This window comes from Emys orbicularis, chromosome 19, assembly GCF_028017835.1.
Source record: "Emys orbicularis isolate rEmyOrb1 chromosome 19, rEmyOrb1.hap1, whole genome shotgun sequence".
Taxonomy (NCBI): domain Eukaryota; kingdom Metazoa; phylum Chordata; order Testudines; family Emydidae; genus Emys; species Emys orbicularis.
Window position 1 is genome coordinate 8,283,789 of NC_088701.1, and position 24,594 is coordinate 8,308,382.

The 24,594-nt window shown below is 46.0% G+C and overlaps 1 protein-coding gene across 5 annotated transcripts in view; it reads right to left on the reverse strand.

Moving 5' to 3' along the window:
* LOC135892048 (bromodomain-containing protein 4-like) overlaps window positions 1-24,594 on the reverse strand; it is a 200,912-nt gene that overhangs the window by 97,545 nt on the left and 78,773 nt on the right. For all 5 annotated transcript variants that reach the window (XM_065419741.1, XM_065419740.1, XM_065419739.1 and 2 more), the window contains exons 3-4: window positions 12,645-12,963; window positions 4,859-4,996 (exon numbers count right to left, since the gene is read on the reverse strand). In XM_065419741.1, coding sequence (XP_065275813.1) covers window positions 4,859-4,996; window positions 12,645-12,929 — 423 coding nt within the window. In that variant the 5' untranslated portion in view covers window positions 12,930-12,963. The remainder of the gene's footprint in view (window positions 1-4,858; window positions 4,997-12,644; window positions 12,964-24,594) is intronic.

The window sequence follows — 24,594 nt, forward strand, 5'->3', positions numbered from 1 at the left end:
GTATGAAACTGCAGAAAAACCTGAGAGTCTCTGGATTAAGTTTAGAAGTGTGAGCAACAAGGGTGATGTCGTGAAGGTAATCTGCTATAGACCACCAGACCAGGGGGATGAGGTAGACGAGGCTTTCTTCCAGCAACTAACAGAAGTTACTAGATCACAGGCCCTGGTTCTCATGGGGGACTTCAATCACCCCGATATCTGCTGGGAGAGCAATGCACCAGTGCACAGACAATCCAGGAAGTTTTTGGAAAGTGTAGGAGACAATTTCCCGGTGCAAGTGCTGGAGGAACCAACTAGGGGAAGAGCTCTTCTTGACCTGCTTCTCACAAACAGGGAAGAATTTGTAGGGGAAGCAAAGTGGATGGGAACCTGGGAGGCAGTGACCATGAGATGGTCGAGTTCAGGATCCTGACACAAGGAAGAAAGAAGAACAGCAGAATAAGGACCCTGGACTTCAGAAAAGCAGACTTTGACTCCCTCAGGGAACTGATGGGCAGGATCCCCTGGGAGAACAACATGAGGGGGAAAGGAGTCCTGGGGAGCTGGCTGTATTTTAAAGAATCCTTATTGCGGTTGCAGGAACAAACCATCCCGATGTGTAGAAAGAATAGCAAATATGGCAGGCGACCAGCTTGGCTTAACAGTGAAATCCTTGCTGATCTTAAACACAAAAAAGAAGCTTACAAGAAGTGCAAGATTGGACAAATGTCCAGGGAGAAGTATAAAAATATTGCTCAGGCATGCAGGAGTAAAATCAGGAAGGCCAAATCACACTTGTAGTTGCAGCTAGCAAGGTATGTTAAGAACAACAAGAAGGGTTTCTACAGGTATGTTAGCAACAAGAAGGTGGTCAAGTAAAGTGTGGGCCCCTTACTGAATGGGGGTGGCAATCTAGTGGCAGAGTATGTGGAAAAAGCTAATGTACTCAATGCTTTTTTTGCCTCGGTCTTCACGAAAAAGGTCAGCTCCCAGACTACTGCACTGGGCAGCACACTATGGGGAGGAGGTGACCAGCCCTCTGTGGAGAAAGAAGTGGTTCAGGACTATTTAGAAAAGCTGGATGAGCACAAGTCCATGGGGCCGGATACACTGCATCCGAGGGTGCTAAAGGAATTGGCGGATGTGATTGCAGAGCCACTGGCCATTATCTTTGAAAACTCATGGTGATCAGGGGAGGTCCCGGATGACTGGAAGGCGGCTAATGTAGTGCCCATCTTTAAAAAAGGGGAGGAGGAGGATCCGGGGAACTACAGGCCGGTCAGCCTCACCTCAGTCCATGGAAAAATCATGGAGCAGGTCCTCAAGGAATCAATTTTGAAGCACTTAGAGGAGAGGAAAGTGATCAAGAACAGTCAGCATGGATTCACCAAGGGCAAGCCATGCCTAACTAACCTAATTGCCTTCTATGATGAGATAACTGGCTCTGTGGATGAGGGGAAAGCAGTGGACGTGTTATTCCTTGACTTTAGCAAAGTTTTTGATACGGTCTCCCACAGTATTCTTGCCAGCAAGTTAAAGAAGTATGGGCTGGATGAATGGACTATAAGGTGGATAGAAAGCTGGCTAGATCGTCGGGCTCAACGGGTAGTGATCAATGGCTCCAGGTCTAGTTGGCAGCCAGTATCAAGTGGAGTGCCCCAAGGGTCGGTCCTGGGGCCGGTTTTGTTCAATAACTTCATTAATGATCTGGAGGATGGCATGGATTGCACCCTCAGCAAGTCTGTAGATGACACTAAACTGGGAGGACTGGTAGATATGCTGGAAGGTAGGGATAGGATACAGAGGGAGCTAGACAAATCAGAGGACTGGGCCAAAAGAAATGTTATGAGGTTCAACAAGGACAAGTGCAGAGTCCTGCACTTAGGACCGAAGAATCCCATGCACTGCTCCAGACTAGGGACAGAGTGGCTAGGCAGCAGTTCTGCAGAAAAGGATCTAGGGGTTACAGTAAACGAAAACCTGGATATGAGTCAACAGTGTGCCCTTGTTGCCAAGAAAAATTGGAAAGAGTCCAGCGGAGAGCAACAAAAATGATTAGGGGGCTGAAGCATATGACTTATGAGGAGAGGCTGAGGGAACTGCGATTGTTTACTCTGCAGAAGAGAAGAATGAAGGGGGATTTGATAGCTGCTTTCAACTACCTGAAAGGGGGTTCCAAAGAGGATGGACTAGACTGTTCTCAGTGGTACCAGATGACAGAACAAGGAATAATGGTCTCAAGTTGCAGAGGGGATATTAGGAAAACTTTTTCACTAGGAGGGCGGTGAAGCACTGGAATGGGTTACTAGGGAGGTGGTGGAATCTCCTTCCTTAGATGTTTTTAAGTTCAGGCTTGACAAAGCCCTGGCTGGGATGATTTAGTTGGGGATTGGTCCTGCTTTGAACAGGGAGTTGGACTAGATGACCTCCTGCGGTCCCTTCCAACCCTGATATTCTATGAATATGCTGATAATATTACTAGATGAGTTTGGTATGGATGGGGCTAAGTTAGGAACATCCTTAAAGATGAAGACAAGAAACCTGTATGTGAGGCACAGGTGAAGGTGGTGTCAACGTGAGGAATCAACAAGAGCTGATATCGTCAGAGCAACAAGCCAAGATGATCATTTTAGCAGCAGCTCCTCATGGAAGCAGGCAGCAGCAGTTAAGGGCAGAAGAGGGGAGACTGCAGTTGTCAAGACATGAATGATGAGGCCTTGGGTGAAAGTTTTGGCTGTGTGGACAGAGGTCATATTTTAAAGATGTGCAAGAAAACAGCAATATATATAAAAAAAGAACTGAATTCATGGGTGGAGGGTATAATAGGCCAGGGAACTCTGCATGCCAGCCCGGGCTGCCGGACTCCCGGTTGCAGGGTTTGGCAGCGAAGTTTTTGCTTTATTATGCCCCATGCAGGTTCCAAGGCGCCTGAGGAGGCACATACCACCTCCTCAGCTGCTCTGGAACTTGCATGGGGCATATCAGACACTTTTCCCCTGGGCGGGTTGGGTCCGGGGAGGGGGAAGCACGGCACAGCTTCGGCCAACCCAAGGCTTTGGGGGGCGGGGGAGAGAAGAGGGTCTCCACCCACCACCCAAGGCTTTGGGGGGGGGGGGGAGCCCCTCCACCCACCGCCCATGACTGAATGTGTGGGTCCAGTGACAGGGCAGAGTCAAAAGCTTACACCCAGGTTATGGGCCTGAGTGCCTGGGAGGAAGGGGGAATGTGGAGGGCTTGAAAGGAAAGATCAAGAACTGAGTTTTGGCCATGTTAAGGTTAAGATGATGACTGGACTTCCATGAAGAGATGTCAGAAAAACAGGTTGAGATACTAGACTGGATAAAAAGAGATAATATATCAGTGGAGAGGTAAGTTTGTGAGTCATGAGCATAAAGATCATGACTAAAACCATGTTTGCAGATAGAATGCCTAGAGTGTTGAGGGAGAAAAAGAGAAAGCCCTAGGAGGAAGCCTTGAGGGACACAACAGCAGAAGAAAATATGAACGAGCAGTCTGAGGAAAAAAGAACCATGAGAAGACAGAATCACGAAAAGCCAACAAAGGGGAAAATTTCAAGACGTAAGGAGTGGTTGATGGTGTCTAAAGCTGCCGAGAGGTCAAGGAGGATAAAGAAAGAGTACAGAAACCGAGTTTTGGCCATGGAAAGGTCATTAGAGACTTTACTGTGCAATTTCAGTGAAGTGCAGAGGGCAGAAGCCAGTTTGGAGGGTCAACAACAGAACTGGAAGAAAAACTCCAAACAGCAGTTGCAGATAGAATGTTTAATGAGTTTGGAGATGAAGGTGAGAAGAGAGATTGGACCATGGTCTGAGGGGGAAGATAGGGAGGCCTAAACATGCTTGCATCGTAAGGGAAAAGGAATGTGATGAAAGAGAGGATGATAAGAGTGAGAAAAGGGTGAGAGCAGATGTAAGGGAGGTTAGAAGACAAGAGCGGATGGGGCACTTGGGCAGGAAGAGGAGAGGAGGCAGGAAGTCTTGGTGCCAATGATGGGGGAGGAGGAGGAGGAGTGTGTACTAAGGGCAAGAGGAGGAAGGGAAGTGTAGTGTAGTGGGAGGATCACACTAGATCTTTGAACAAATGAACAAAATCCTGTGGGGGTCACACAGCTTCTTCGCTGCCTATGGAACCTACAAGTTAATAACTCACTCTAAGGAAGCGTGTCTTAACACTTAGTCCCAGATCCCGTTCACAGCTCCTTGTTCTTAAGACTATTACCTTCTCCAACAGTTTGGTGGCCTCCATCTTCTCTCTACCTCATAGTTTCACAACTCAGCCATGTCCCCTATTTCAGTTTTAGAAGCATAAATCAATTCTTTTCCCGACCTATCCTCAATTATAAACACCCCACTCCCTGCCACCCTAGAGATCTTTTCTGCTCTCTGTATCTTTTTCAATTCCTTGATAGCCCCCCTGTAAAATGGTATGCAGAACAGTGCACACTGTGCAAGGGGAATCGCATAGCACTATAGTAAGAACACAACTGGGCCCAAAGGATTCATTGCAGCATTCCACTTCTCACCTCCTTCCTACCACCAAGCATGTAGCCTCACCCCCCAGCAGTCTCCGGCCTCTTAACCATAGATATTTAAATGCCAATATCCACTATTAACTCATCTGAGAGAATATCAGGAAGATAGGTCTGTCTTGTCTTTTCATTGCATAAAGGCAAGAGGGGCCTAAACGGCTATCAAATTATTAGTATCCACAGTTCTCAAGAAACTAACTGTTAATCTGGATTCAGTTACATTTAAGGATTGTTATAAGTAGTAACATCTGAACCAACCACATGCAGTTCTGAAGTGGTGCAATGATTACAGTACATTCGTTTGGCAGGCCCAAATTCATAGTCATATACCTTATTGTAGATGTAACAATTTGTAAACATTGTATTAAAGTCCTGGATACATTCTTGAGCATTCCAGTAGTAGTTATTCTCCAAACGTTTCCTTATTGTTCCCATGTCCATAGGAGTTTTAATAATCTTATAATAATCCTGTGGAAATCAGAGAGAGAAATATCAGTTTAGAACCTGGAAAAATCCAACAATGCTGGTACATAAAGTGCATATTTACAGGTACTATTATAGGATAAATGCAAAGCTTTGATAAGCTTTTTCATGCCTCTTACTTCTAATCACTGAACTTTACTGATTACTCTAACCCAGGGATGCTCAACCTATGACCCACGGGCCATAAACAGCCCACTAGATTTCATAAGGCCCGTGGCCTGCTTCAACACAATATACTAACGGCTGATTCATTAGAGTTTTGTCGTCATATTTACATCATTTTCGTTTAAACAAGGATGTAAAATCTGTTTGGCCCACACAAGGTTGTGTGTAGGTTTATGTGGCCCTCCTGTGTTATAAGGTTAGGCACCACTGCTCTAACCAAACCCGTGGGGAGCTTTCAAATGAAAACTATACTCAGAACTCCTATCTATCACAAAGAGTTCTTGCCTCAGCCACCATCAATCACTTTACAGTAACTTAGGCCGGGTCAACACTACAAAGTTAGGCTGATGTAAATCATCTTGGGTTGATCTATTTGTGCATAAAATGGTATTTGGCGAACGTAAGCGCCCCATTGCGGTGATGCAGTAAAACCACCTCCCTAAATTGCACTGAGCCATGGTCGATCTACTGAGGTTGACAGTGAGTGTAGATGCTGCATGACATATGTCATAGACTTTAAGGGGGGAGGGATAGCTCAGTGGTTTGAGCACTGGCCTGCTAAACCCAGGGTTGTGAGTTCAATCCTTGAGGGGGCCACTTAGGGATCTGGGGCAAAATCTGTACTTGGTCCTGCTAGTGAAGGCAGGGGGCTGGACTCGATGATCTTTCAAGGTCCCTTCCAGTTCTAGGAGATGGGATATCTCCATTAATTATTATTATTATTATTATTTTTAAGGTCAGAGGGGACGGTCATGATCAACTAGTCTGACCTCCTGCACATTGCAGGCCACAGTACCTTACCCATCCACTCCTGAAATAAACCCCATAACTCTGGCTGAGTTACTGAAGTTCTCAAATCATGGTTTTAAGACTTCAAGTTACAGAGAATTCGCCATTTACACTAGTTTAAACCCGTAAGTGACCCGTGCAGCAGAGGAAGGCGAAAACTCCCGGGGTCTCTGCCTGGGGAAAAATTCCTTCCTGACCCCAAATATGAGCATGAACAGCCAGGCAGATACCTGGGAAAGAATTCTCTGTAGAAGCTCAGAGCCCTCCTCATCTAATGTCCCATCTCCAGCTGCTGGGGATTTTTGCTGCTGGCAGTCGCAGATGAGCCACATGCCATTGGAGGTAGTCCCATCATCCCATCCCCTCCGTAAACTTATCAAGTTCAGTCTTGAAGTCAGTTAGGTTTTTGCCCCCAATGCTTCCCTTGGAAGGCTTTTCCAGAATTTCACTCCTCTATGGTTAGGGTTAGAAACCTTCGCCTAATTTCAAGCTTAAACTTGCTGATGGCCAGTTTACATCCATTCGTTTTTGTGTCCACATTGGTGCTAAAATAACTCCTCTCCCCTCGGGTATTTATCCCTCTGACGTATTTATAGAGAGCAATCATATCTCCCCTCAGCCTTCTTTTGCTTAGGCTAAACAAGGCAAGCTCTTTGAGTCTCCTCTCATAGGTAGGTTTTCGATCCTCCAGCAGTTGTCACACAATGCCCAACAGTGACTGCTCTTGGTCACATTTGTGAACTCCACTGCCCAAGCATCAAGATCGGAAGATACTCCCTTACTGTTAAAATCTCCACATATTTTTTAAAATGCCAGAGATCCTAGAAATCCGTTTGCCACCGAAAAACGTGGAATTTGCATTTTTATGGAGAATCTTTAGTTTTCACATTTCTAAAAACATATACTATGGAACTCCGATTATCCAATCTAATTGGGATTGGGGCCAGAGTAACGGAATTTTTGATTATCCAATCAGCAGAATAGGCGGGGCTCGGGTTGCCAGCCCCAGGCGGCGGGGCGGGGCTTGGTCTGTCAGCCCAAAAATTGTAAATATATCAATAAAACATTGTGTTCAACTGATACCTATATATATTATGGCTAGGAAAACTAAAGTTCAGCATTTCATTTTAATTACAGAAAAACTACAGGGCTTTGGAGCTGTGCTCCGGTTCCGCTCCAGCTCCAGGCAAAAACCTGCAGCTCCACTGCTCCGGAGCTGCTCTGGGCTCCGCTCCAAAGCCCTGGATTTTTATGTTTTTATCATCGGATAATTTTGAGTTATCACAGAAAACTAGGATTCCTGCTGATAGCGCACCTCAGTAAGCACATCTAGAAGCTCTCCTTTGTTGTGTGCAACTGCCCAACCAACCATGCCGGCTCTGTATACTAGACACTTTCCTGCTTGGAGTAGACAGGAAGTATTGGATCTACTGGGCCTGAGGGGAGAAGAGGCTGTACAGGCACAGCTGTGGACCAGCCACAGAAATGTGGACAGCTACGAAATGATTGCACAGGTGATGCAGATGAAGGAGTACAACAGGGATCAGCAGCAGTGACGTGTGAAACTGAAGGTATCGTGGAAGGCATACCACAAGGCCAGACCAGTTGCCTTTACACCAAGCTGCATGACATACTTGGCAGAGACCCCACCAGCCACCTGGATACCTCTGAGGAGCCCAAGGCAGAGAACCCTGCCTTAAACAGCAAGGAGGAGAAGTACTGGGGGGAGAGGGGTCCAGCTATGCCACAAACCAGGACCAGTTTGAGACTCTACCTCAGTTTAGCCAGTGTCACCAGCTGAGCATGAATGAGCCCAGTCCAGGGTAAGGAACTTCAGGTAAGCGTGTGCATACATTTTCCCTTACAATATGTAAATGTAAAGATGATGCCTGGACCAACCCCGAGACAGCAGGAGAAAGGTATTGACTTTCCATCGTTTTACTCGTTCAAGAGGAGGTAGTGGTACAACCAACAGAGGGAGAGTTATTTGCTTTTCGTTCCCAGGCAGAGTTAGGCGCAGGGTAGGAGCCCATGCAGGAGCAGTTTATGTCCATAAGGACATATCTTTTGTATCCTCCTGAGAGGCCTCCTGAGGGTACTCTGCAATCCTCTCCTAAAAAGATTTAGGGATGATAGCTTTATTTCTTCCTATCATGGCACTCCATGACGGCTGCAACAGTGCCTTCTGAAGTCAACGAGCTAGCGGCATATGGGCTTGGGCAGTTTTGGGATGCCAGCAGCAGCTGTGCTCTCTGGGCCCGTTTTACCCTAAGGTTGACTGTGCGCTGTGTGAAGAAGTACTTATTTTTGTTTGTTTTAAACCTCCTGCCTGTTAATTTCATTGGGTGCCCCCTGGCTCTTGTGTTAAGTAAAGGAATAAACAACACTTCCATATTCCCTTTCTCCACACTATTCATGATTTTATAAACTTCTCTCATATCCCCCCTTAGTAATCTCTTTTCCAAGCTGAAAAGTCTCAGTCTTTTTAATCTCTCCTCACATGGAAGCTCTTCCATAACCTTAATCATTTTTGTTGTCCTTTTCTGAACCTTTTCCAATACTAAGCATCTTTTTTGAGATGGGGCAACCAACTCACATGCAGTATTCAAGGTGTGGATGCACCATGGATTTATATAGTGACAATGATATTTTCTGTCTTATCTATCGCTTTCTTAATGGTTCCTAACATTGTTAGCTTTGACTGCGGATGCATATTGAGCGGCATTTTCAGAGAACTCTACACGACTCCAAGATCTCTTTCCAGAGTGGTAACAGCTAATTTAGAACCTATCATTTTGTGTGTATAGTTGGGATTGTGTTTTCCAATGTGCATTATTTTGCAATTTATCAACCATTTTCTTGCCTAGTCACCCAGTTTTCTGAGATCCCCTTCTAACTCTTCACAGTCTGTTTTGCACTTAACTATCTTGAGTAATTTTGTATTGTCTGCAAATTTTGCCAACTCACTGTTCACCCGTTTTTCCAGAACATTTATGAATATGATGAACAGCACTGTTCTCAGTACCGTTTCCTGGAGGATACCACTATTTACCTCTCCCCATTCTGAAAAGTGACCATTTATTCCTACCCTTTGTTTCCTGACTTTTAACCAGTCCTTGATCCATGAAAGGACCTTTCCTCTTATCCCATGACGGCTTACTTTGCTCAGGGACCATGTCAAAAGCTTTCTGAAAGTCTAAGTACACTATATCCACTGGATTATCCTTGTCACGTGCTTGTCTCCTCCCTCAAAGAATCTAATAGGTTGGTGAGGCATGATTTCCCTTTACAAAAGCAGTGTTGACTCTTCCCCAACAAACTGTGTTCATCTATACATCTGACAATTCTGTTTTTTGCTATAGTTTCATCATGCTACTGAAAGTTATGCTTATTGGCCTATAATTGCTAGGATCACCTCTGGAGCTTTTTTTAAAAATTGGTGTCACAATTTATCCTCCAGGCATCTGGTACAGAAGCTGATCTAAATGATAGGGTAGTTTTGCAATTTCATATTTGAATTCCTTCAGAACTCTTGGGTGAATACCATCTGGTCCTGGTGACTTATTAGTTTCATTTATCAATTTGTTCAAAAATCTCCTCTACTGACAACTCTATCTGTGACAGTTCCTCAGATCTGTCACCTAAGAAGAGTGGCTCAGTTATGAGAAACTCCCTCACATCCTCTGCAAAGACTGATGCAAAGTTTTGTTTAGTTTCTCCACAATGGCCTAATCTTTTTTGAATGCCCCGTTAGCATGTTGATCGTCCGGCGAACCCACTGATTGTTTGGCAAGCTTCCTGCTTCTAATGGATGTACTTAAAAAAAAATTGCTGTTTGTTTTTAAGACTTTGGTTAGTTGGTCTTCAAATTCTTTTTTGGCCTGCCTAATTATATTTTTAGACTTGACTTCCCACAATTTATGCTCCTTTCCATTTTCCTCAGTAAGACTTAACTTCCACTTTTTAAAGGATGCCTTTTTGCCTCTCACCGCTTCTTTTACTTTGTTGTTTAGCCATGGTGGCACTTTTTTGGTCCTTTTACAATGTTTTTAATTTGGGGTATACATTTAATGTGAGCCATTATTATGGTGATTAAAAAAAAATTCCATGCAGCTTGCAGGCATTTCACTTTTGACTGTGCCTTTTAATTTCCATTTAACTAGCTTCCTAATTTATGTATAGTTCACCTTCCTGAAGTTAAATGCTACTATGGTGGGGCTTCTTTGCTGTCCTCCCCCCCCGGATGTTAAATTTAATTATATTATGGTTGCAATTACCAAGCGATTCAGCTATATTCACCTCTTGGAACAGATCCTGTGCTCTGCTTAGGACTAAATCAAGAACTGCCTTTCCCCTTGTGGGTTCTAGGACTAGCTGTTCCAAGGAGGAGTTATTGAATGGTGTCTAGAAACTTTATCTTCGCATACCATCCTTAGGTGACATGGATCCATTAATATGGGGATAGTTGAAATCCTGCATTATTATTGAGATTTCTATTTTTTACAGCCTCTCTAATCTCCCTGAGCATTTCACTATCACCATCTTGGTCAGGTGGTCGGTAATATATTTCTACTGCTATATTCACAGGGCGCTCTCTCCAGAAGAGCTCTCAATGGCTTCCCCAACCATTCTGTGGTCTTTTAGTATAGGCAGATGGCATATTTTACAACCCTTTGTCCCTCCCTGCCTATGAAGATGTTATGTGAGCCACAGGACTCTGGCAGACAGTTAAGGAGTGACCATGGAGGCACAAGAGGCTTCAAAATGTCTGTAAGCCAATTAAGTATGTTTACATTTAAAAATCTTCCCTTATAAAATTACTGAATATTACTGAACAGCACTGGAGGCCACAACAAACATAGCTGCAGGCAGCCTGTAGGCTGTATGAGTACCAAGGCACTCCACTAAGGCCATGAGTATTTTAGCTTCCATCAAGGTCTATGCTAACTAATACAAAATAGCACAGATGAAGCAATTGACTACACAGAACACAGAACAGTATTCTGAGTGGCAGGGAAGAGTGAAGTCCAAGGTGGCAAATACCTTGGCTCATCTTCTTAATGATTCCTGCTGCTTTACAGCCAGAGAGATGAATTAACTAGTCTGGACTGGGGGACAGGAGGGAATAGTATCCTAACATATTAAACAACTCAAAATATTTATTCCTAATGCATTTTCTGTCTATAAACCAGAAGGGATATTATTCCTAATTATAAATACCCTCCCCTCCACAAAATTTGAAGACTGGCTGGATCATTGAGAGTATACCCCTCCCGGTGTCCATCTCCAAAAACCACTGATTCGGTGATTTCAGTAGGAGGGAAAAAATACCCAAGATACAAAGGACTTCATATTCTTCATAGACATTGTGGCATTACGCCCCATATACTTCATAGAGATATTGTTATATAGGATATGATTATGGCATACCTATAATGTATTTTATACAAGGTAAGACATGTGAGAGATCATTGGCAAGGTTATGGTTCAGTGAATAGGATTATCCTATTTGTATGCATGTATCATTTTGGTATCTAAAGTTAGGAATACTGTCTATGCATCAATTACAAACGTGTTTACACCTGGGGAATGCCCACTAGGCAGAATGCAATCAGTTTAGATGTCTCACTGGGAAGAACAATAGGTCTTAGAAAATGCTGATCACCCACTGAGAAGCCTTCCAGGGGACGATGCAAACAGACTCTGGGTTATGGCTGCAGGGACCTGTGACCAAGTCACCTGGTACTGAACTCCATAATAATACTAGTGTTTTTCCACTGACCGGATTTGAGGATCAAACTGGTAGACAAAGGATTCCTGCCATATGCGAAAGCTATTTAAGGCAGGGGAGTGACATCATTGTGCTTCGTTCTTCTTTGACTCCCTGTCCAAGGAAGAGGACTACTGGAAACACCTGAGAACAAGACTGGACTAGGGGAAAAGGGCTGAGCCCAGGCTAGAGAGTGTCTGGCCTGTGAAAGGAATATCTGGAGTTTTAAGCTGCAAGCAAGTGCAGCTTACCTTCAAGAATCTCGGCAATCTGCCTAAAACAACATTTTGGGTGAGAATTTGCTACTTATAACCAGTTTCTTTGGTTTATTAAGCTTAGATTGTGTGTTTGTTTTATTTGCTAGGTAATCTGCTTTGAACGGTTTGCTAGCCCTTATAATCACTTAAAATCTATCTTTTGTAGTTAATAAACTTGTTGTGTCTAAAACCAGTGTGTGGGGAAATCATAATTTGGGGCAAAAAGCTGTGTATATCCCTCTCCACATTGAGTGAGGGGGCGAATTTCATGAGCTTACACTGTACAGTTCTCTGTGCCGCGCAAGACGGTACAATTGTGTGGTTACCCTCTTGAGGGGGGGTGCACTTGAGTACTGAGCAATTCCTTAGCTGTGCCTTCCCATACACAGTTGATCTCAGCATCTGTGTGTACAGCTGAAGCTGGGTGTGTCCCTACCTGTATGTGTGCTGGTCAAGTGCAGTCTGAAGCCCAAGGGAGGGCTTGGCTGGCTTGCCTTACCAATACAGTGTAAATGGAGCCCAGGCTGGCGGGTCAGGTGGACTCAGTGGTACCCCAGTTCCAGGCAGCACCCCAAAGTGGGGGGAACCTTTCACAGACATGTAATGTGTAATCTGAGAAGAAGCAGCAGCAGATTTCTCAATCTGTACTTACAGGGAGGTTTAGCTTGACAGCGTCCACAGGATGATGGAAAGGCCACGCAAACTGGTGTTTCCATAGTGTCTTGAGCACCACTTTGAGTAGATACTGCAGTTGGTTGGTCTGTCGTTTGGGCTTGTTAGGGTTGGAGGTCTCTGGTGGAGGGGGGTTAGTGCCTACAATATTGCCTTGTTGGGGTTGGGTCTGTGCCTGTGTTGTAGACATTTGTGTAGTTTCTAGTCCATCCCCCATTACTGGTAAATTTCTCAGTCTTGTCCCAGGGCCGCTCTCCACAGACATGCTATTGATCCCATCGCATTCCTCACCAGGCACTCTGTAAGACAAATGCAACAGAATTAACTGCAGGTCAGTTAAAACTGACAGTTTTCATTAGTAACTACATATTGCTTAAGTACAAACCAGGAAATCACTGCATACTTCAAATTTACTGAGAATACTGGATATACTTCCAACAGCCTGCAACCTTCGCAGGATAGTTCAGTAAAAGCCTTCTGTTGTTCAGTAGCATGTATTAGCCAAATGATTGGACATATTCCTAGATCCCAAGGCTGAAAAGGATATCCCGGGTAAGTCAGTTGACTCTAGTTCCCCTCTTTTCGCACCTAGCCATTTTCTTCTGTCTCCTTACAGGATATATCTTATTTTTGTATTTGCCCATGTTAGAGTAAGTTTTTTCAACAAGGAGCCCAGAAAGGAATAGAATACCTCAATAGGAGTAGTCTTATTAATGCTGTGTAGGGAAGAATCGCCTCCTCCCTGGTATCACAAATGAGAACCAAATTAGCATGGCATTGTTAGCTGCGACAGTTAACGTTTCATTGCCTTTGCCACTTAAAGCCTTTCATTTTCTATGAAGAGCAAGAACCTTAATGATCAGATTTAAGCCCCTCACTATAAGAGTTCTTCTAATTTCTGAGACGAGGCTGTGTTGGGTCAGGGTTAGCTAACACATTACTTAACCGCAACCAACCACAATGTTTACTGCAACCAACCACAATGTTTACTGAAGTGAAGATGCTGATTAACACCTTTATATCTCAACAAGTTATACTGAAAATGTCATGGTTAGGTAGGAAGTAGCTAACATGTCAGCTAACCCAAATAGAACTCAAACTTTTCCTAATTTAGGCAAACCATATGAGACTCATAGCTAACAATTTCTAGGAAGTGTTTCAATCATATTATTCAGCAGTGACTAATCATTGGAATCTGCTTCGGTGTGTCTTCTTTGCTAATTCTTATAGTTTAACATTGAGAAACACTGATAGTTCAAACTTGAGACGAGACGTACAGAAATATTGATTAGAGCAGATATTGATATCAGACTACTTTTATCTCATCAAAATATGAGTCTCTCAAAATGTAAGTTTCTCTCATTATTTACCAAAACTGCTTTCATGTAACACCAAAGGAAGCTGACAGAGAAAGCATTGGTCTTAAACAACTGTATTACATCCCAACCAGTTATGTGCTTAATCTGTTGGACTAGAAGTACTGGCCTGTTCCTAGAGCGCCTCTCCTACCCTCTAGAACCTTGGAAAGCAACACCAGCCTATACCGCCACATCTCTCAGATGCACAAAGCAGTGTTGGCATCTCTTCCCTGAACCACTCATGCTAGATCAAAATCCAGCTATAGCAAGATGTTACAACAAAGTGTCAGCTGACCATGCTATTGGGTCTCTTCTACATGCAGTCAAGCACCTCATCCAACACCAGGCCACGGACAGGGGTGAAAGTAGGCCAGTACGGCATACCGGTAAGAAGCCCGTACACAGTCAACGTTAAAGCGCTGCCGCAGCAAAGCATTAAATTGCTCCTGAGGGTCCTTAAAGTGCTACTGCGGTGGCGGCCGGAGCCCCAGGTGGTGCGTGCAGGCAAGGCAGTGCAGATGGGCTGGCTGGGGGAGGTGAACCTCCAGTCCCGCCCCTTCCGCTCAAGGCCTGGAGTAAGTGTTCCATATTACTTTCATCCCTGACCACGGATGACCGTAACGACAGGGTGGGTGAGGCAGTATCTTTTATTGGACCGACTTCCGTTGGTGAAAGAGAGAAGCTTTTGTCTCACAGAGCTCTTCTTCAGTTCTGGGAAAGGAACTCAATGTCACAACTAAATGCAAGGTAGAACAGACAAGCATAAAAGAGTTAACACACATTGCAAGAGACCACTGAAGGTGAAATGGACAGTTAAAAACTTTGCAGCCATAGGATAAAGGCAGGTGAGTGGGTTACAAATTGTTGTAATGAGCCATAAATCCAGTGTCTTTATTAAATCAATGATTTTTAGGGTCTAACAAAGTTATGAATTTAACTATCAAAAGACAAGCTTGGGAGCTATTACGCAGGTTTCCTTTGAGAAAAAGGACTAAGATATCAGATATGGAGTGACCATTTTATGAAAAGTGTTCACCCACAGGCGTTTTTGTTTTATCATTTTTCTGTGCGAGTTCATTTGAGAATGTAGTGATGATTAGTTTGTTTCACCCACATAGATACTGGGGCATTTAGTGCACTGGATGAGGTACACCACGTGATAAGCATGTGTAGGACCCATGGATCTTGAAAGGTGTGTTGTGAGGGGTACTGATCATTGTAGTAGCGGAGGTATGTCTACAGGTTTTGCATCTGTTACGACAGGGTCTGGTGCCACTTTGAGTTGGTGCGTCCTGTTCTGAGGGTAGCTTGCTTTTGATTTGCTTGAAGAAGCTGGGTGGTTGTATGAAGGCCAGAAGAGGGGATTTAAGAAAGATTTATTTCAAGATGTGGTCCACATCAAGTATGTTGTTTAATGATACCCCCTACAGACTGCAGTGTGGGGTGGTAGTGACAAGTAGGGAAGTGCAGTGTCGTCGTCCCCCAACCCCGTACTGAAGCAAGTCCTTTTAGGGTAATTGGGCAGCCCATTCCATGATGTGATCTACTTCTCTGGTGGAGTGTACTTGTTTGGTGAACATGGTTTTAAGTGTGTTACGGTGTGTATCCCAGACTTTCTCCAAGAAACATTCTATGGTAGCTGAGTGCCTGGCTGTAGATAACATTTTTGGGGTGTTTGGGGTGGTTACTGGATCTGTGAAGGTAAGTGTAGTGATCTGTGAGTTTCTTGTATATAGTTATCTTCAGCTGATCGTGGAGTCTAGGAAGTTGATACTGGTGTGAGTTTTAGCTCTGGTCTACGCTACAGAGTTAGGTCGACATAAGCTGCCTTTCGTCATCTTAATAATGTCAGTATCTACACTGCAAGATCCCTCCCGCTAACTTATCCCGCCTGCTACGTTAACTTAGCTCCACCTCCGTGAGAGGTGTAGTGATTAAGTCAATGTAGTTAGGTCGACGTAACAGCAGTATAGACAATGCATTCCTTACATCAACTTAACTGGCCTCCAGGAGGTGTCTCACAATGCTCCATTGTGACCACTCTGGTCACAGTCTTCAACTCCTCTGCCCAGTGGTCAGGTATAATGGAAAAAGCCCCTCCCCTATTAAAGGACCACTAATTTTGAATTTCCATTTCCTGTTTGCTTGGTGTGGAGAGCTTGCCTGCCCAGCTAAACATGCCAGTTCCACACTCCAAATGCGCGCCTGCCTGGATTACACAGGAGGTGGTGGATCTCCTGGGTTTGTGGGGAGAAGGGGCTGTCCAGACACATTTCAGCTCCAGCCATAGAAATGTGAACATCTATGAGCAGATCTCTTGGGGCATAGTGCAGAATGGCTACCAGAGGACCTGCAGCAGTGCTGTGTGAAAGCCAAGGAGCTGCGGCAGGCATACTAGAAGACAAAGAAGGCAAGCAGTTGCTCTGGTGCAGCGCCACAAACATGCCGCTTTTACAAGGAGCTACATGCTATATTTGGCAGCGACCACACAACCACCCCCAACAGATGTGCGAATACCTTGGATAAGTCAGAGTCATGGGCCAACATAGGCAACACTGAGATGACTGTGTTGCACAAGGAAGAGAGACAGGCAAATAAGGGATCCATTGTCCCAGAGAGCCAGGAGCTATTTGTAACCCCAGAGCAGTTCAGCCAGTCACAGCAGTCCAGCATGGGTGAGCATGATGCAGGGAAGGAACCTCTCGTAAGTATGCAGTTCACAATATTGTGGGGGCACATTTTATTTGCTATTTTTTCTTGAAATAACCAGTGCAGGTACAGTGGCTATCTGCTTCTAATTGCCTGGCACAGATAGCCAGAGGGCGCCCTGCAAAAAAGATTATTTATGCACACCGAGATGTCCTGTGAATCCTCCACAGAAATAAGAACATTACCTACCTTTCGTAACTGTTGTTCTTCAAGATGTGTTGCTCATGTCCATTCCGGGAGCGCACACTCCGTGTGCACAGTTGCCAGAGATTTTTTCCCCCTAGTGGTATCTGTAGGGCCAGCTCTGGCAACTCCTGGAGGCCAGCACTTATGCACCGATATAAGTGGTGCCACCGGCCCTGCACCGTTTCAGTTCCTTTTTGCTGTGAACTCCTATGGCGGGACAGGTGGGCAGGTCATGGAATGGACACGAGCAACAGCTCGAAGAACAACAGTTACGAAAGGTAAGTAACCGTCCTTTCTTCTTCGAGTGCTTGCGCATGTCGATTCCATTCTGGGAGACACACAAGCAGAAGTCCTGGAGGTGGGTTAGGAGTTTAAGGTCGTGTCCACTGCAGCACAACCCTCCTGAAACTAGCATCATCTTTTGCCTGTGGGGTGATCGCATAGTGGGATTCGAATGTGTGGACCGAGGACCATGTCACTGCCTTGCAGATGTCCTGTATTGGTATATGTGCCAGAAACGCAGCTGAAGATGCTTGAGCCCTTGTTGAGTGGGCCTTCATGATGCCTGCGCCAGACACCACCGCCTGCTCATAGCAGACCCGGATATGGGCCATGCTCCATGGCTAGACTGTTTGGACCGTTACTGGGAGGCCTTTCACAAAAAGCCATGTGGATTTGCAGAAAGGTCTTCTCCTGTCTATATAAAAGGCCAAGGCACTTCTAATATCCAGAGAATGCAGATGCCACTCTTCTTCTCTATTATGCGATTTAGGGCAGAAGACTTGTAGGAAGATGTTCTGGTTGTAAAAAAGACACCACCTTGGGGAAAGAGGCTGAGTGGGGGCGCAATCAGACCTTGTCCTTAAAGAATACAATATAGGGAAGCTCCGATGTTAGCACCTGAAGCACCTAGACTCTTTCTAGCAAAGTAATTGCTACCAGGAAGGTGACTTTCAAAGAGAGTAGCAGAGGAGAGCATTTTGCCAATGGCTCGAACAGAGGCCCAGTGAGCTTGGACAAGACCAGGTTTAAATCCCATGGCGATTTAAACGAACCTGCGGGTAGAGCTTCTCCAGACCTTCACTGAATCTGTCATACCCTTGGCAAAGACTGTCCAACCCTGGATTGGAGGATGGAATACCGATATCGCTGTCAAATGCACCTTGATAGAGGCTAGCGACAGACCTTAATGCTTCACATAAAGGAGGTAGTCCAGGATGGACTGTAAGGACACTTGCAGAGGAGGGAAGCCACACTCGGCGGCACAGTAAGTAAAGCATTTTCACTTGACCAGATAAGTGGCCCTAGTCAAGGGCTTTCTGCTACCTAGCCAAAAAAAACCAAAAAACCAAAGAAACACGGTTACTCACCTTCTCATAACTGTTGTTCTTCGAGATATGTTGCTCATGTCCATTCCAATTAGGTGTGTGCGCTCCGCATGCACAGTCATTGGAAAGTTTTTCCCCTAGCAGCACCTGTCAGGTCAGCTATAGAGCCCCTGGGAGTGGCGCCTCCATGGCCTCTTCAGTTCCTTTTTGCTGGCTACTCCAACAGAGGATTTGGAATGGACATGAGCAACATCTCAAAAAACAACAGTTACGAGAAGGTGAGTAACCATTTTTTCTTTCGAGTGCTTTCTCATGTCGATTCCAATTAGGTGACTCCCAAGCCCTACCCAGGAGGTGGGGTTGGAGTTACGGAATCTCTGACTGAAACGCCGCTTTGCCGAATGCTGAATCATCTCTGGCATGCTGGGTGATAGCATAATGAGAGGAAAACATGTGAACCGAGGACCACGTCACTGCCCTGCAGATTTCTTGAATTGGGACCTAGGCCAGGAACACCGCCGAGGAGGCCTGTGCCGTTGTGGAATGCACCATTAGTGCCAGGGCTGGAACTTTGGCTAAGTTGTAGCATGTTCGGATGCATGACACGATCTATGACTAAATCCTCTGCGACGAGATCGGGAGTCCTTTCATCCAGTCTGCTACCGCCACGAACAGCTGGTTCGATTTATGGAACAGCTTTTTGCGGTCAATGTAAAAAGGCCAGCGCTCAAATGTCCAGTGAGCGAAGCCTCTGTTCTCAGCTACTTGAGTGAGGCTTAGGGTAAAAGAAAAATGTCCTGGTTGGAACGGAACTGAGACACCACCTTTGGAAGAAATGCTGGATGAGGCCTGAGTTGCACCTTGTCCTTAAAGAAATCAGTGTAGGGAGGGTCGGAGGGGAGGGCTTGAAGCTCCGATACCCTCCTTGCCGAAGTAATGGCGACTAGGAAGACCACCTTCTATGATAGGTATAGCAGCGAGCAAAGCATCAGGGGCTCCAACGTGGGGGGAGGAGGTGTGTGTGTGAAAGGACCAGGCAGAGGTCCCACACCAGGACCGGTTGTCTAACCTGAGGGTACAGCCTTTCCAGACCTCTCAGGAAATGTCCAACCATGGGGTTGGCAAAAACGGAACACCCAGCTGCTCCTGGCTGGAAGGCAGAAATGCTTGCCAAGTGCACCTTGATGGACGATGCCACCAGACCTTGCTGTTTTAAGTGCAATAGATAGTCCAGGATGAGAGATATGGGCACCTGCAGCTGAGGTGTGCGGCCCTGAGGGCACCAGATTGCAAACCTTTTCCACTTGACCAGGTAGGTGGCCCTGGTGGAGGGCTTCTGCTACCAAACAAGACCTCCCTAACAGGCTCTGAGCACGAGTTCCATGGGGTTTAGCCATGAAGCCATGTGCTGAAGGGACTGGAGGTTGGGGTAATGAAGGCAACCGTGGTCTTGGGTGATCAGGTTCGGGACCAGGGTCAGTGCGATGAGGCGTCCACCAACAGCTCCAGGAGTGTGGTGTACCAGTGTTGGTGAGGCCATGCCAATGCCACCAGTATGACCACCGCCTTGTCCCTGCAGATCTTGAGCAGGACCTTGTGCACGAGTGGGAACGGTGGGAATGCCTACAGCAGATGTTCCGTCCAGGGGAGGAGAAATGCATCTGCAAGCGAGCCCAGGCTATGATTCTGGAAGAAGCAGAGTCACAGGCACTTTGTTGCCTCATGTGGCAAACAGGTCAAGTGATCTTGTGCATAAAAAGGTTGGAGACCACTGGTCTATACGGTCTTGCCTTTGACAATCGGTAAGAAATGGGAGCAGGTGTTTCGAACAGCTCATAGCGCTAAAAGATTTATATGAAGATTGGATTCAACCGGCCCTGGACAGAACGTGAGTTTAGTATGCACCCCAACCCCGGATGGATGCATCTGTGGTGATAGTGAGCGTTGGCCGATTCTGTACAAAGGGCACCCCCCTGCAGACACCGTGGATAAATAAGGGAGTCTTATTTGTTCAACATTGTGATGTGCTTGTTTATATTGTGCTTGCGTGGGACAGTTTGTCTGGAGCCAAGTTTGTAGACACCGCATGTGTAACCTTGCATGTCTGACGACGAAGGTCGTGGCAGCCCTGTGGCCTAGAAATTGCAGTCAAGTTCTGGCAGATCCTTATGGACTGTTTCACGTTGTGGAGATCAGGTTGGTTAAAATCAGAAATCGTTTTCTTGGTAGATAGGTCGTCGCCTAGGGAGACTTGAGATAGAACCCAATAAACTCTAGTTCTTGTACTGGTGTCAGAGTTGATTTTTTTATATTTATTGGAAGGCCTAACCTAGTAAATAGAGTTACTGTCTGTTCGGTGGACTCTAATGCTGCTTGCAGTGTCGGCAGTTTCAGCAGCCAGTCATCCAACTACGGAAATACACCTCTACCCCGATATAACGCGACCCAATATAACACAAATTTGGATATAACGTGGTAAAGCAGCGCTCCGGGAGGGCAGGGCTGCGCACTCCGGTGGATCAAAGCAAGTTCGATATAACGCGGTTTCACCTATAACGCAGTAAGATTTTTTGGCTCCCGAGCACAGCGTTATATTGGGGTAGAGGTGTATCATGATTCCTTTTTCTGCGGAGGTAGGCAGCTACAACAGCTAAGACATTTGAAAATACCCAAGGGGAAGTGGATAGGGTAGGACCTTGTCTTGGAAATGTTCCTGCGCTACTGCAAATTGGAGAACCTTCCAATGTGAGGGATGGATGGTTATACGAAAATACACGTCCTGGAGGTCGAGGGCTGAGAACCAATCCCCCCTTTCTAGCACTGGAATTATGGTACCTGGTGTGACCATTTTGAATCGCTGTCTCTTCACAAACTTGTTGAGTCGCCGTAGGCAAGGATGGGTCGCCACCTTCCTGTTTTTTTTTCCTGCATGAGAAAGTGGTATGAAGAGAATCCCTTATTTCTATATTCTGTTGGGATGGGTTCTACTGCTCCTAGGTGTAAGAGGTGGCTACATCTTGTTGCAGTAAATGTTCGTGAGAGGGGCCCCTAAAGAGGGACGGGGAGGGAGAGTGGGTAGGGGAATCTGGAGGTAATGGGGATGGAGTAACACTCTGGATAATTTCTAATACCCATCTGTCTGATGTAATAGTTTTCCAGATTGGGTAGAATGGAAGGAAGCAGATGACATTAAACAGGGAGGAGTGGTAGATACGCTGGAGGGTAGGGATAGGATACAGAGGGACCTAGACAAATTAGAGGATTGGGCCAAAAGAAACCTGATGAGGTTCAACAAGGACAAGTGCAGAGTCCTGCACTTAGGACGGAAGAATCCCATGCACTGCTACAGACTAGGGCCCGAATGGCTAGGCATCAGTTCTGCCTAAAAGGACCTAGGGGTTACAGTGGATGAGAAGCTGGATATGAGTCAACAGTGTGCCCTTGTTGCTACGAAGGCTAACAGCATTTTGGGCTATATAAGTAGGGGCATTGCCATCAGATCAAAGGATGTGATCATTCCCCTCTATTCAACATTGGTGAGGCCTCATCTGGAGTACTGTGTCCAGTTTTGGGCCCCACACTACAAGGAGGATGTGGAAAAATTGGAAAGAGTCCAGCGGAGGGCAACAAAAATTATTAGGAGTACATGACTTATGAGGAGAGGCTGAGGGAACTGGGATTGCTTAGTCTGCAGAAGAGAAGAATGAGGGAGGATTTGATAGCTGCTTTCAACTACCTGAAAGGGGGTTCCAAAGAGGATGGATCTAGACTGTTCTCAGTGGTACCAGATGACAGAACAAGGAGTAATGGTCTCAAGTTGCAGTGGGAGAGGTTTAGGTTGGATATTAGGAAAAACTTTCTCACTAGGAGGGTGGTGAAGCACTGGGAATGGGTCACCTAGGGAGGTGGTGGAATCTCCTTAGAGGTTTTTAAGGTCAGGCTTGACAAAGCCCTGGCTGGGATGATTTAGTTGGGGATTGGTCCTGCTTTGAGCAGGGGGTTAGACTAGATGACCTCCTGAGGTCCCTTCCAACCCTGATATTCTATGATTCTATTAAGCGATCTCCAAAAAGTTTGAAGATTGTAGATGGTTCCAGCATTGAAAGATGCAGGGTTCACAGGCCCTCCACCAAGGCCTCAAATTTGTTGTCTGGAGGCCGATGGTTGGGATGTAGTATTTGAGGGGGTAGATAGTCCTCCCCTCAATGTTTTCTGTTTCTGCCCCTGGTGGTCATAATATCTGTGGCACTGTGCATAAGGAGGGGGTGGAATCTTCGAGGGGCCTGATAATTTCCTTGTCTTCATTTGGTTCTAGGTGTGTAAATACCCAGGGATCGTAATGCCGCCCTTGAGAGTATGTAGCGACTCGCCTGTTTTGGCCGCAAAGAATTTGGGTCCTTCGAATGGCAGGTCTTCGACCATCAACTGTACTGGTTCAGGGAACCCAGAAAGATGGAGCCAGGAAGCCGTTCTCATAATCACATTGGTGGCTATGGACCTCGCTGCTCTATCCACCAAATCCAGAGCAGCCTGTAATGCTATCCTGGTTATGAGTTGTCCTTCTGATACAAATGATCTGAATTGCTCTCTCTCTTCCAGAATAAAATCAATACATTCAAGAGAATTTTGCGTAATTATTATGATCATACTTAGCTAGTAACACTTCTTAGTTAGCTATTCTCAAGTGTAAGGTCACCAAGGAGCATGCTTTGCGGCCAAAGAGATTGAGCCTCTTCCAATTCTTTTCATATGGCATGTTCCTGGGGGTAGCTGTCGTCTGCCCTGCTCATTGACCGCAAGAAGAGAAATTCAGTTCCCTTCGCAATCATGTAGTATTTTTTTAATTAGGCCTCTTGCTGGGGTCTGCCAGATTAACTTCACTGGTACCATAATCACATCATTCATAGGAAGAGAGATTTTGGAGGAAGTAGGTGTGTGCAGTATGTCTATGATGCCATGCTTCCTGGACTTCTTCGAGCGAAATATCCAGTGAACTCACAACTCTCTTACAGAGGTCTTGGAATTGCTTGAAATCATCTCATGTGTTGGGAGGCGGGGACAGGATAGTGTCATCAGGCGAAGATGAGGAGAAGTGAGCCTCAGGTGCGGTGTCCTGGTCAGAGAATTCCTCCTCCTCTTCAGCCCCATTCTGTAGGTTCAGATGGTCCCTGTGCCGTCGATAAGGGTGAATGTGCTCTCTCTCTGGGTGGGCCAATAGGTCTGTATTGTTGCGGGTAAGCCGTTCCTGGACTCCAAAACGGCCACTATGGAAAGAAGGGTATAGGTGGCATCCAGGGGTGCCCACACCAGGGGTGGTACTTCGGGTCAACCAGGTAGCCCTTGTGCGCAGGAACTGATTTGATGGGAGCACTCACAGGAGAGGAATGCTGTGGAGAGTGTAGAACATCATCATCGCTCGAAAATGGCAGACCGGAAAGACATGGAGAGGTGGATTGACTTGGTATTGAGTGTTCCTGAGGTACTGTTGGTACCGAGAATGGCAGACCCTAGCAGCAAGGTGTCAATGGCATTGGTACCACTGGCATCATAGGAATCCGTACCAGATGTTGCAATCTTCTCGTCGGTGCCGTTGTGCGGCCCCAGGTGTGTGGTGCCTGTACTAGGTGGTGCCATCATCTGCGGAAGTGCTGAGACTCTCGGTACTGGGTGTTTGATCAGCTCCGCCAGTACTGTAGTATGGGGTTTCAGTTTCTCCTTGCTGCCTGTGTCAGAGCTCGGCCGCTTGGCATCTTTTGTTTTCTTGGCACCAACAGTGCCAGATCATCCTGCTATTTCAGTGATGGGAGGACCTGGTGCAGTTGGTACTGAAGCTGTTTGCCCGTTGGAGGAGCGCCTTTTATTGGCCAACTCATGAGTCAGGGTCGTTGTACCTTTTTTTTTTTTTTTTTTTGCTGCCTTCTTGGCAGTTGGTTGGGAGCCTGGACCATGGAAGAAAGGCCCTGTCAGAGGCTGTTGTTGGAGATCTCTGGCCATGAAGGGTGTGTACCTCGGGCTCAGAAGCAGGGCGGAGAGACTTCTCCATGAGGAAGAGTTTAAGTTGAAGGTCTCTCGCCTTCCTGGTGTGGGCTTTGAGGTTGTGGCAGTGCAAGCACTTCTGCGGTATACCTGTCTCACCAAGACAGCAGACACACAGAGTGTCTGTCTGAAACTGGTATTGAAAGTCTGTAAGTAAGGCAGTGTTTGAACCCTGAGGAGGCAGGCATGCCCCTCAGGGAGCATTTTCTCCCTGTAAAGGGAGGTCAGGGGGAGAAAAACTACTACTCTACAGTGACAGTTGAACGGAAACCTGCAATCCTATGAAGAGAAACAATTTTTATTTGGGGGGGGG